The 13,536-nt window shown below is 41.7% G+C and overlaps 1 protein-coding gene across 2 annotated transcripts in view; it reads left to right on the top strand.

Moving 5' to 3' along the window:
- EPB41L4A (erythrocyte membrane protein band 4.1 like 4A) overlaps positions 1-13,536 on the top strand; it is a 90,111-nt gene that overhangs the window by 31,815 nt on the left and 44,760 nt on the right. For both annotated transcript variants that reach the window (XM_087715804.1, XM_087715805.1), the window contains exons 4-5: positions 6,838-6,889; positions 7,409-7,487. In XM_087715804.1, the coding sequence (XP_087571930.1) occupies positions 6,838-6,889; positions 7,409-7,487 (131 nt within the window). The remainder of the gene's footprint in view (positions 1-6,837; positions 6,890-7,408; positions 7,488-13,536) is intronic.

Genomic DNA, 13,536 nt, shown 5'->3' with positions numbered 1-13,536 from the left:
TTTAAAAAAAAAAACCACATAAAATTGACAAGAATTCTGGCAGTTTCCTCTTCAATCTAGGCTAAATATCAACAAATATCGTTAAACTAAATTTTATTTTTCTTCCTTCCTTTTCTTTGTTTTTTTTATAATTTCACTGATGAAATTTTGAAACGGTATATCTTTTTTAACCAGGTGAAATTAACAAAATTCTGCCAGTTTCATCATCCCAAATGATAAGCAGAATTGTAAAATAATAGGGATTTTTTTTAAAGAAGGGATTTCTTAAGGCTTCTCCACCTCAAGTAGCTTAAAGATGCAGTGCAGAAAAGTCCCAAACATCTGTTGAGATAAGGCTGTGATGGTGAACTTGTGGCATGCGTGCCCGAAGTAGAACAAAGAGCCATGTTGCCTAGCATGCGCCGTGTCACTTGTTCCTTTTCTGGGTTTCTGCTTTGCAATATGCAGGCGATGATCAGCTGGCCTTTGTGCGTACAGCAGTGCTGGAAACTGGAAGATGTGGTCTTCCATTTTCTGGCATGAGCAATGTGCTGGCCAGCTGATTGGCACATGCGCAGAAGTAACCGGAAGATTTGCTGGCGGACGTTCATTTTCCAGCATGTGCATGCCCCCGGGGCAGCTCCTCTTCTGGGTCGCATTCCAGATGAGCATGCGCATGAAGCACTCCCTTTTCAACACTTGATGCCAGCTGTGCGCGCTTGCTCCCTTTTCAGCACTCAGTGCTGAAAAGCTTTGTCATCACTGAGATAAGGAATACTACTGGAAATCTACCCCTTGTGACACCAAACGATGAAAATGTTTATGGTCAGATTCATAACCTGATCAGTTATAGATTCTTCTGCTAGAAAAAATCATCTGACATTTTAGTCAAATGGCTCTGGTTTGCTATAGCTATACTTTGTCTCACCTCTTCGGTACTCTTTATTTTATTTCTATCTGTTTACTGAAGTAATAGCCTAAGAAGCTCTTTTTAAATTAATCGGTATGGAATATGCTCTGCCTCTTTTCTTGCTGAGAATAAAAGTCTGTGTTAGGATTCTGTATATGATATAGGTAGGCGTGCAGTTACTCATACAAATTATACAGAAATGCCTTATTGAAGCTGCAGTGTTGGTAAATGTATTTTGGTAAGCTTGAGTATTTGTTTGAGAGGCATGTTCTTTCATGTTTCTACTCTTGACTGAGCTCTCTAATGATTTGGCATCTATATTATTTATGCATTATTTGCCTGAAACAAAATGTATATCCATATGTATTTAAACAGTATGCTTGGAATCTGCAATTTGATGCAGGAAAGAGCTCAAATATCTTTTTTTTTTAATCAATGTTTTGCTGAAGGCTGTTCTAAATTTGCTGTATCTCTTCTAATTTTTTTTGCTTGGTTTCAGCCCAATATGGAATTATAATACATTCTACTAATTTGCTAATAGTGATGAATTTTATAATATAATCTGTAAGATTTTCTTGCAATTTTGAGAAATAAGCCATACTAGTGATTATTATTGGCATGAAGATAATCACAACTGCCACTTAGAATTATACAGAAAAATATTTGGCTTTTACAAATGTACCTATGCACATACTTACTCAATTGATGAAATAATGCAATAGCAAATATGTTGTTAATTTGTATTTTTAATTTTATTTATTTATTTGAAATATTTCAACTCTGTATTTTCCGACCATGTTTCCTTTTTTGGTGGGCTTTTTTTTTTACTCGTTTGTTATACAGGATAAGTTATTATTTCCCATTCAAGAACAATTGGTAATTTTAACTCTGATTAGCTCTGATTTAGCAATATTGATTTTATTACCCATGAATTGATACAAATGAACATTAATTGGCAGATAATTTTACTTTCCCTAAAATACTATTGTCAGAAAACAATTGGGAAGTAAGGTCAGACCTACTCTAATTATAGTTTATGTTAAAAATACTGTTTCATTTATTCATATAACTTATTTTTCTATATTTTTAAATAATATATGCTCTTCAATTCTCAGTCAACATTAATAAATATTGAGACACAAAATGCTAAATAGAAGGAAAGCTGATGAATAGTTAATGAAAGCTGTAGTTTAGCAGGCACTAGGTTGAAAAAGGTTGGACCTAGTGAGTTGAAACTTAATGTGTGCAAATATTCTTAATATCTGGAGGACGTGGACAAGGCCATGGGAGCTGTAAGTACCTCCACATGTGTACTGGACCCGTGCCCCTCCTGGCTGGTTGCTAACAGCAGGGAGGTGACACGGGGCTGGATCCAGGTGGTTGTTACCGCCTCCCTTCGGGAGGGGTTCTTTCCCCCTGCTCTAAAGGCGGCGGTGGTGAGACCCCTTCTGAAGAAGCCATCTTTGGATCCAGCCGTCTTAAACAACTATCGTCCAGTCTCCAACCTCCCCTTTGTGGGGAAGGTTGTTGAGAAGGTGGTAGCCTTTCAGCTCCGGCAGTCCTTGGAGGAAACCGATTATCTAGATCCCTTCCAGTCGGGATTTAGGCCTGGCTACAGCACGGAAACCGCTTTGGTCGCATTGATCAATGATCTCTGGAGAGCCAGGGATGGAGGTCATGCCTCCGTCCTAGTGCTCCTTGACCTCTCAGCGGCTTTTGATACCATCGACCATGGTATCCTTCTGCGACGACTGCGGGAGCTGGGGGTGGGAGGCACTGTTCTACGGTGGTTCTCCTCTTACCTCTCGGACAGGTCGCAGTCGGTGTTGGTCGGAGGGCAGAGATCGACCCCTAGGCCCCTGACGTATAGGGTACTGCAGGGTTAGGTCCTGTCCCTCCTCCTGTTTAATATCTACATGAAACTGCTGGGTGAGATCATTCGACGGCATGGGATAAAATACCACCAGTATGCGGACGATACGCAGTTGTATCTGTCCACCCCGTGCCAACTCAATGAAGTGGTTGACGTGATGTGCCAGGGCCTCGAGGCTGTCAGGGACTGGATGGGGGCTAACAAGCTTGTACTCAATCCAGATAAGACCGAGTGGCTGGTGTGTTTCCCTCCTACTAATTGGCCAAGTGTTCCATCTCTCAGGCTGGGGGGTCAAACAGTACACCCCTCAGACAGGGTCCGCAATTTGGGAGTCCTCCTGGACCCACAGCTGACTTTTGAACACCACTTGTCAGCTGTGACCAGGGGGGCATTTGCCCAGGTTCGCCTGATGCACCAGTTGCGTCCCTACCTGAACCGGGAGGCCCTCACAACAGTCACTCGCACCCTTGTGACCTCTAGACTGCACTACTGCAACGTGCTCTACATGGGGCAGCCCTTGAAGAGCATTCGGCGACTTCAGCTTGTCCAGAATGCAGCCGCGCGAGCGATTGTGGGTGCACCTCGGTTCACCCACGTAACACCTATCCACGAGCTGCACTGGCTGCCTATTGGTCTCCGGATATGCTTCAAGGCGCTAGTCGTCACTTATAAAGCCCTTCATGGTATTGGACCTGGGTACTTGAGAGACTGCCTGCTGCCAATTACCTCCACCAGACCGATTAGATCCCACAGACTAGGCCTCCTCCGAATTCCATCCGCCGGCCAGTGTCGACTGGCGACTACCCGGAGGAGGGCCTTCTCTGTGGCTGCTCCGACCCTCTGGAATGAACCCCCCGTGGAGATTCGCACCCTCACCACCCTCTAGGCCTTCCGCAAAGCCCTTAAAATCTGGCTGTTCCGACAGGCCTGGGGCTAAAGAATCGTTGCCCCTATCTCGAATGGTATGATTGTTGTGCTTTTTAAATTATGTATTGTTTTGTGTTGTTGTCAAACTGTTTGTATCCCCTTTCCCCTTGTCAAGTTGTGAGCCGCCCTGAGTCCCCCTCGGGTGAAAAGGGCGGAATACAAATGAAATAAATGAAATGAAATTTATTTGCTATAGTTGCAAATATCTGGTAGCTCGGGTATAGGATGAGGTGAAAGTTATGGGTTGGTGTCCAAACGTTTTGTTAGCAGGCTAGGTAACATCAACGGAGTTTAGGGGATGTCAGTGTTCTTTTGTTTATAAGGGCTTTGTGTGGAAATGGGTCTTACAATGAATGTGGGTGTGTCAAGTATGGATGTTGTGATGGGTCAGGTGTGGGTCATCTGTGAGAGACTTGTGATGGGGAGGTTACATGAAGTGAGGGTCATTGGAAGGTGAAGTGCTGGTTGGGGGGGGCTTGCATGGGTTGGTTGAAGGTCGGTGCTGTCTCTAATTAGTTGTGTGGTTGATTTGGATTCTCAGAAGCTGTAAGATGTTTGTTGATAGAATTGTTTATGGAGTGCCAAGCTTCAATGAACTCATAGTTCAGGTGGTATTGTGGCCAATGAGCTTTGTGTTGCTCCAATCAAACTGGTGCTATTTGGTGTCAGTGTGAGTAGAGATTAAAAATTTGGGGTTGTGCATTCGACTCCCGACCAGTGTTCGTGGATCCTGGTTTTTAATTGATGTCCCATATAAAATTGATTGCAATTATTACAGTTGATTTTTGTAGATTACATTGCTTCTTTCATCCTTGTATATCTTGTATTTGGTTCTGGATAATTCCTGATGGAGTTTAGCTGTGGGTTTGTGGGCTTGTGCTATTACTAAAGGTGATGGCTTGTGTGGTGGTTGGCTGTGTGATGTGTTGTGGTTGGTGCTGTGTTCTGAACTCCTCCCCCCTCCGACCTGCAAATCACCCAGACACAGGCTTGGCTGTTTGCCACTCTCTAATCACAGCTTTATCAACTCCTTTGGCTGAAGGCCCAGCCATGACTCACATGCAAGACTAGTTGAAAATCCAACAGGCACAGATACACGACAGACAGAGTATTCCAATACAGTTTCAAATGGTTGTGTCTTGCAAATGACTCCTCTCCACTTCTTTACTTATATACTCTCTTGGGAGAGGCCAAGCCACAACCACCTGGGCTTAATTATCGTCTCTGAGTCTGCCTCCGCAGCTGTTGCTTCCATTTTGCCGCCCTTCTTTGTCTGGTGTCAGGAACAAACTGCCTTGAGTCCTCCCCACTGCTCCATGCCTCAGGCGCCTCCTGGTGGCCAACCAGCCTCTCTGGTCCCTGCTCTGAGTCTGAACCCTGCCCAGGGTCCTCCACATCTTCCCTGGCAGACTCATATGGTTCCTTGCTATCTAAGTCCATCAGCAGCTCAACCGGATCTTGTTGGGCCACAACACTATTCTTCACCGCAGGGCCCTTTCCCCGGGATGTGGCCTTGAGGGATATCGGGCATGGTAGGCCCGCATCAAAGCGGGGGCATGCACGACCGTCACATTGGCTCAAGTCCCCCCATCCGACCCATTGTCCTTCCAGGCCACCAAGTACTGGAATCGTCCCTTTAGCCATCTCGAATCCCGAATCTGGGCCACTTCGTGCATTAGCTGCTTCTCTGCCTTACGCAGTGATGGCTGGGGTGGAGATGGTTGGCGGATTGGACAAGCCCAGGGATCAGGAGCGAGCAATGGAACATTGGGTACACTCGCATCGAGCATGGCAGGGTCAGGCAATAGGCCACAGGGTTGATGACGGTCTCCACTGGGAACGGCCTAAGATACTGGTGGTCCTTAGCCAGCCGGGGGGATGGAAGATGCCGTGTGAACAGCCATATGCGATCCCCCACAGCCAACTCTGGCACCGCACGCTGAGACCTATCCGCCACCCTCTTATAGTCCTCATTAGCTTGGTGTGCTTGATGCATTGGAGAAATTGTTCTGGGCAGTTTATTGAGACGATTGAGTTGTTGTCCAGGTGTCTGAGTTTCCTCTGCAGGCTTTTTGCTAGCTTGTATGTTGGTATTTCAGGTAGAGACACAATTGGGTGTAAGGGATCCCATTCTTGTGTATTTTGGGGAGTTCGTAGAACCTGGGTGTGGAGGAATCTGGTGATTGCATGTCCTTTCTCTCTAGTGGTGTTAGCTGTTTTTCTTTTTCCATTTTTCTTAGGTGTCTTTTATATTGTTATCACAAGACACTCACTTGTCACACTCATACCTGATCTATCACAAGACCGACTGACCACACAAAGACCTTATAAACAGAAAAACACTGACCATGACATCCCCTAAACTCCACTGAAAATGTTAATTAGCCTGGTAATGAAATGTTCGGAAACCAATCCACAAGCTCAGACAAGGAACCTTCACCCTTATTTATTTATTTGTATTCCACTTTTATTATCTTTGTAAATAACTGAAGGTGGCGAACATATCCAGCCCACCTTTTTTTTTCTACTTTCTCCATAGCAGCAACAATCTAGTGACATGGGTTGAGCTGAGAGAAAAGTGGCTGGTCTAAATCACCTAGTTGGCTAAAGTGAGACTGGAATTCACATCCTCCTGTTTTTTAGCATAGTGCTTTAATTATTAGACCAAACTGACTAGTGATAGACATTACTGATTTTGGGGTGCAGTTTTCTATATTTTTAATATGGGCAGAATAGAGCAGTGTTTTTCAACCACTGTGCCACGGCACACTAGTGTGCCGTGACATAGTATAAGGTGTGCCGTGGGAAAAACACCTGCCTATAGTCAATATAGGCACAGAGTTAAAAAATTTTAACATTTTCTAATGGTGGTGTGTCTCGTGATTTTTTTCATGAAAAAAGTGTGCCTTTGTACAAAAAAGGTTGAAAAACACTGGAATAGAGGCATTATTTTTTAAATCTTAAAATACATATATCGCACCAAAATCTCTTCAACAGCAATAAAGTAGTGGGGAAAACTTATAGGAAATTTTGTATAATGTTTTGATTTATTTTGTCTATGGCAAAATCTTTAAAGTTTTGAATTGTAAGTAGCATATATGTTGATATATATTTTTAATAACTTAACCATTTCTTTATATAATTACAGTTCTGGCTGGATCCTACAAAGACACTTGCAGAGCATAAGGAACTCATAAATAGTATGTATATAATTTGAACTTTATAAATATTATTTAGCGACACAGAGGCTTAGAAAGTACATCTATAAATCCAATCTTTTTGAGAAATCTGACACAAGTTTATTTTGTATGTAGAAATATTGATCAATCTCAAAACTGAACATACTGATTTAAGTGCTAAAATGTATTTTTCAACCTGTGTACAAACATTCTTATTTCAATCCTGTTTCTGTTTTATTCTGGTATGTGCATGAATAAGTTTAATAGCTTATGGTTCCTGCCGAAAAAATTCAGTGGGGATATTTAAAATTTTAATATCTGAAAATTAATTGAGGCACTCCAGTGTAAATTATTTTGAATTGTGTTCTAAGAAAAAAAGGAAAGATAATTTAATAGCTGTTATATAACTAAAATCACAAACAAAAGCAGGTGAATGCTTGACTGAATAAGGTATCAAAGAAAAACAAGGTATCAAAGTATATTCAGATATACATTATATCCTTATGATTTAATTTTATATAGTTTTCTTATTTCTAACAGCTGGTCCACCTTACACATTGTATTTTGGTGTTAAATACTATGCAGAAGATCCATGCAGACTAAAAGAAGAAATCACCAGGTAACTCTTAACAACATTAACAAAAAAGACTTAATGTGATTTTAAGTAGATTGAAAATTGACTATATTTCAAGGCAAAGACAAAGTAGTGAAGCTTTAATTTATTCAGTATTAAGCAATATGGTATTTTAAAAATAGTGAGAAATAGCTTACTCAAATCACTTGAGTCTTAGTGAGAGTCAGTAATGTTCCATCTAATGGGTCTTAACTTTATATATGCACAATCCAACATTTTGTACTGCTTGTTTTGTGTGCGTGTGTGTTGGTTGGATATTCTGATGAGAAAAATGTTTGGGAAATGGAGGAAGGAATTTACAAAGCATAAAATGGAAATAAATGGGGAATCCAAAAAATTCATGTTTCAGTATATGTGTTCACAAGGTGTGAAAAGTTGGCATTGCATATAATGGAAATCTATAGAATGTTTGTTGGTTGGTTGGTTGGTTGGTTGGTTGGTTTTGTCAAACATGTATGAGATAACAGATATAAGTATAAACATGGACATGAACACAGGAGTATGAATAAATGCGGACGGTAGGACAGGGATGGTAGACATGCTGGTGTGCTTATGCATGCCTCCTTACAGACCTCTTAGGAATAGGGTGAAGTCCACAGTAGACAGTTTAAGGTTAAAGCTATGGAGGTTTGAGGATGTAACAACAGTCAGGTAGTGCATTCCAGGCATTGACTATTCTGTTGCTGATGTCATATTTTCTGCAAGTTTGAAGCAGTTTACCTTGAGTTTGTATCTATTGTTTGCCCATGTATTATTGCGGTTGAAACTGAGGTAGCCATTGACAGGTAGGACGTTGGTAGGATAATTTTGTGTACTACGCTTAGGTCAGACAGTAGGCGGCGTAGTTCTAGGTTGTCCAAGCCCAAAATTTCAAGCCTAGTGGCATAAGGTATTCTATTGGAAGCAGAAGAGTGGAGTACTCTTCTCGTGAAATACCTCTGGCTCAATTGTATTAAATTTGTGAAGATTATATGTGAAGTATGAAATTTCCGGGTTATTTTAATATGCTATATATTTTCCCTAGGCATTGTATATAATACCTACCTAGGCATTATGCAGAATAACAAGAACTATTTAGGCAAAGTATGAAAAGAGAGTCATGAAAAGGTTTGGGATTATGGTTAGAGTTAGGATTAGCCTAAAACTAACCTTAACGCTTTCTAGAAAAGATGTATATGAAAATGTAAGAAGAAATGCAAAATAAAGTACAGGACTTTCTTAATGGGAAAAAAAAACCAAGAGAAAAAGACCAGTATTTGTTGCAACAAGGAAAACTAGATGGCATTTTAGTGGGAGTATTTATATTTGGGCAGTTTGCCTTTTGGTATTGCATAGAATTGTGTGAAATATTAAGCATTTTATACTTTGACATCCCATTTTGATATTCTATAGTTAGCCTAGGCTTTCTATAAAATGTCTAATTTCACACATTGAAAGTAACATATACATCATTTTTCTTTGACAAAAATTTATTAAGGGCAAAAATAATTAATTACATTCATAGCATTACTCACTATCCTTCTAGAAGCAAAATTGATATTTCAGATTTATATTTTATATATTTTATTTTTGTATTTTATCTAAGAAATATTTTAGAAACATTTTATATATTTCTGTAATGAAAGATCAAGTCATATAAACACTTGTAAGTTATTTATAAAGAAGGTTTGATCATCAGATTCTGTATTCATTTTAAATAGACCTGTTCAAGTGTGATGCAACTTCCACCTTTGTTCCAGTAAACATAACGTGCATGATAATTTATTGTTCTGAATGCACAAAAGCAGGTTTCATGGATGACAGTAGATCATGTCAGAGCAATGTAAAATCTAGAATAATTGATGTATTTCTATATTTATTGCCTATGTACACATTTACAGCTTTCTCTGCCCCAGCAGATAGATTTGATGGAGGAAAATATGGCTGTTGTTGTTGCATTTTATGTGTCCTCTCTGTAACATAATGTGACCTTTTGCATTTTATAATTATTATACTATTATATCTGGTTTAGTAGCTGATAAATGCAACAGAGTGAGAAATATTCTACATGAAAAAAGTATTTGTAGGTGAAATTTATTAGCCCATATAGCCATCTGTTCTGCTTTAATTAAGAAAGATGTTAAACAAGAAATGTTTTTAAATGTACTAAAAGATGGAAACATGTTCTGTTGAAAGAAACAGGGATTTCAGAAAAAGAAACCAAGCATTCTTTGCAATAAACTTTACAAGATTTGCCAGGATTCTAAATGCTAAGTCATTTTAAGATTTGATCCTTTGTTAAGTAAATCCAGAATACTCACTAGATGAGCATATACAATGAATCCTATTCCTTACAGCATTATTCAAACTATGTTTGGTTTCTGCAAACAGTTGTGATTTCTGTGCAGGTGTTTAGTAAGGGAAAGCCTTTTATAATGTGGTGTGGTTTGAGTTTAGCATAAGCCTTGAAACTTAGCATTATCAGGGTCAACAACCTCACAAATGAAGATTTTTATTCTGCAGATAGTTATGGTTGAATGCATGAATATATGTAGGAACCAGTGTCATTTTAGTCATCTTAATTGAAGTTAGGCTTATATGGAGCAGTGACGTGCGGTGAGGATTACCGTTGGTGAGGCAAGACCGCAGCAGCGGCGAGAAGCAATGTCCCTGCCACTGTGTCTGACAGGCGTCTCGCGTTTATGGCGGACATAAATGCGAGATGCCTGTCGGACACAGCGGCAGGGGTGTTGCTTCTTGCCGCCGTCGCGCTCCACCACCTTGCCCCCCGCCTCCTCCAACAAACAATCCTGCTGCCCCGGCCTGCAGCCAGTCCCCGTCCCCCCGCCCGACCTGCTCCCTGCCTGGACTCACCGCTCTTCTCCTCCTCCTCCCCGCTCGGTGCTGGGCTGGCTGCAGGCCGGGGCAGCAGGATTGTTTGTCGGAGGAGGCGGGGGGGGGGGCAAGGTGGTGGAGCGCGACAGCGGCGAGAAGCATCTCAGATGGAGCCGGGACACCCGGAAGGCAAGCCGGCACTTCGGCATGCCTTTAAGTGACGGCTTGCCTTCCGGGTGTCCTGGCTCCATCTGAGATACTTATCGTTCTCGCCGCCATCGCGCTCCACCACCTTGCCCCCCCCCGTCTCCTCCGACGAACAATCGTCTCCTCCGACGAACAATCCTGCTGCCCCGGCCTGCAGCCAGCCCACCCACCCCCTGCCCGACCTGCTCCCTGCCTGGACTCACCGGTCTCCTCCTCCTCCTCCTCCTCCCCGCTCGGTGCTGGGCTTTAAAGGGCTCCCCCCTCCCCAGCCAGCCAGCCCACCCAGCCTTTTTCTACCCCCGCCACTACTGTGTCCAACAGGCCAGGCATCTCACGTTTATGGCGGACATAAACGCGAGACGCCTGGCCTGTTGGGACACAGCGGCGAGAACGACCCTGCCGCCTCCGTGCTCCGCCACCTCGCCCCCCCTCCTCCTCCGACCTCACCGGACCGCTGTGAAGAAAGAAACACACTCACACACACATACACTCCACAATAAAAAAATTACATATTTAATTACAATACATTTGAATCCCTCCCTCCGTCCGATCCACATACCTTTTCCAGCTGTGGAAACTCTCTCAACTCTCCTCTTGTCCGCCCAATGTAAGCGTGTTCAATGTAAGCGTGCTCATAAGTCATGATTCGCTGCTCCCCCATCAGGAGGCGGGAGAATCAGTGCCTCTTTTGCATATGAAAGTTTTCGCTTTTTAACTCTTTCTTAACTTTTAAAAGGCGAAAAATTCCTTATGCAAAGGAGGCCCCGAGTTCTCTGGCCTCCTCCTAGTTAATACTGAGAGCAGCCATTGTGACTTGAAATCTGGTAGTAACTACCCTGGCTTTAATTATTTTTTAAAAAATATTTAAAATTCTTTCCTTTCCCTGAGGAGACTGGTGAGGCCCCGCCTCCCTTGCCTCTAATGACTGCACGTCCCTGATATGGAGTGTGTATTTTGCAAATGTTTCAAACTTAGTAATGCAGACATGTTTCAAAGTGATCTAAATTGGTAGATGCTTTTTGTGGTTCTTCTCTATATACACAACTTTCACTTCATAATGTTAATCGCATGGTATTCATAGCATACAATACCATAGTGCCATATCAATCAATGTCAGTTAAATCCTTACTTTAATCATAGACCAGCATAAAATATAATAAGGAAAGATTACACCCATTTTAATAACAAAGCTGAAACTTATAAGACATAAAAGATCACTAAAAGCTAAGGTTGTCAACACAATGCTATATATAATACTATGTTATAGTTAATATGATACTATAATATTAAAATACTAACATCTCTCTATAAAGATTCTTAATACTAAGACTATGGACTGATAGGGGCACTCCTGAGCCACAAAAAAGATGTCAAAGCAAATAAAGATTTAAAATTAATAACAATAAAAAAGAATTCTCAGTAAGTTTACCCAATATGTAAGTAAGTATGTAAGTAAGTATGCCTGTACATTTGAAAGGGGAAAATAATTTGCATCTGAACTAAAGATAAATAAACCAAGCATTCATTAATTGTCTACAATAGAGGAAATATGACATTTCTAAATAGGCATATATAGTATAGATTGCAAACACAAAATTTTCATTTGGTCTGTGTTTTCTGGTGGCAATATCAACGTTTGTCTGTCTTATGGCCTTGGTAAGGACTCAAAAGTAGACAAACATTCCAAATCCAGTCCAAAGATTTGTCTGGTTGGGTGACCAACCAACCATAATAGTTTTTTGTAGGTCCCACTACAAAAGACTCTCAAGTGGTTTAGAATATCCATTGTACAATTTAAAACAACAGCATTTTGGATCGGATATTGGTTCAGGAAGGTCTTCAAGAGCAGTGCCATGTAGACGGTTTGGTCCAGTGGTTAAGGCACCAGGCTAGAAAGCGGACAACAATGATTCCAGTCTTGCCTTAGCCATGAAAGCCTATTGAGTGACCTTGCAGCAGTCATTCTCTCTCAGCTCACCTCACGTCACAAGGTTGTTATTGTGGGAAAAATAGGTGGAGGCAGGTAGGTTGGATGTGTCTGCTACCATAAGTTATTTGTAGCAATAGCATTTAGACTTATGTTCGACTTTACAGGGCTTTACATCCCACTCTAAGCAGTTTACAGAGTTAGCATATTACCCCAAACAATTTGGGTCCTCATTTTACGTACCTCGGAAGGATGGAAGGCTGAGTCAACCTTGAGCCTTGTTAGATTTGAACTGCCAAATTGCAGGCAGCTGGCCTGTAGTACTGCACTTTAACCACTGCGCCACTGAGACTCAACAAAGGTGAAATAAATACATTTTAAAAAAACATTCTATTTGTCCAGTTGTGAGATGACTAGAGTGAGAGTAATCAGCTGAAGTACTCCTGGTCAAGGAGCAGGCACAACTGGTAGGTGAGATAACGCTGTTCATAGAGAAGAAACTATGTGTCCAGGAGGACAACCACATTCTGCTTTAGTTCTTGCATGAAGTGCAACCCCATCCAAAACTGAAAATAGAAAAAAACATCCAGCAACCAGGGGGCACAAATAGCCATAGCCACTCAGTTTTGTCAGGATTCAACTGGAGTATGTTCTTCATCCAGACCAAAACAGCCTCCACAGATTGGATTAGTACATTAATAGGTTCAGCTGTGTATCCAGGGTTGAGATATACAGTCAGACATCATCCACATACTGATGATACCCAACTCTACACTTGACAATTGATTTTACCCAGTTAGTAAAGGGCGAGGAAGGCAGCGAAGCTGTCAATCTTTGGTAGCGCTAGGACGCACATCTCGCTTCTCCCCCCACACACCTGCCACCCCTCGTTAAAGAGACGCAGGGAAGGGAACCAGGCAGGCTGCCTTTATCATTGGAGCAAGGTGGGCGGTGTTGGGCCGCGAGGCGCGCCTCTTACCTTTCCAGCTCTGTCGCGTTCCTCGTCCTTTTGCCCACTGAATCCCCTTGTAAAAAAAACCTCGCGAGTTGAATTCATGAGGTTTTTTTTTTACAAGTTGATTCAAT

This window comes from Thamnophis sirtalis, unplaced genomic scaffold (genome assembly GCF_051295495.1).
Source record: "Thamnophis sirtalis isolate CommonGarterSnake01/CBP01778 unplaced genomic scaffold, rThaSir2_p1.2 scaffold_5, whole genome shotgun sequence".
NCBI lineage: Eukaryota > Metazoa > Chordata > Lepidosauria > Squamata > Natricidae > Thamnophis > Thamnophis sirtalis.
This window is presented reverse-complemented; position numbering and strand designations above follow the sequence as displayed.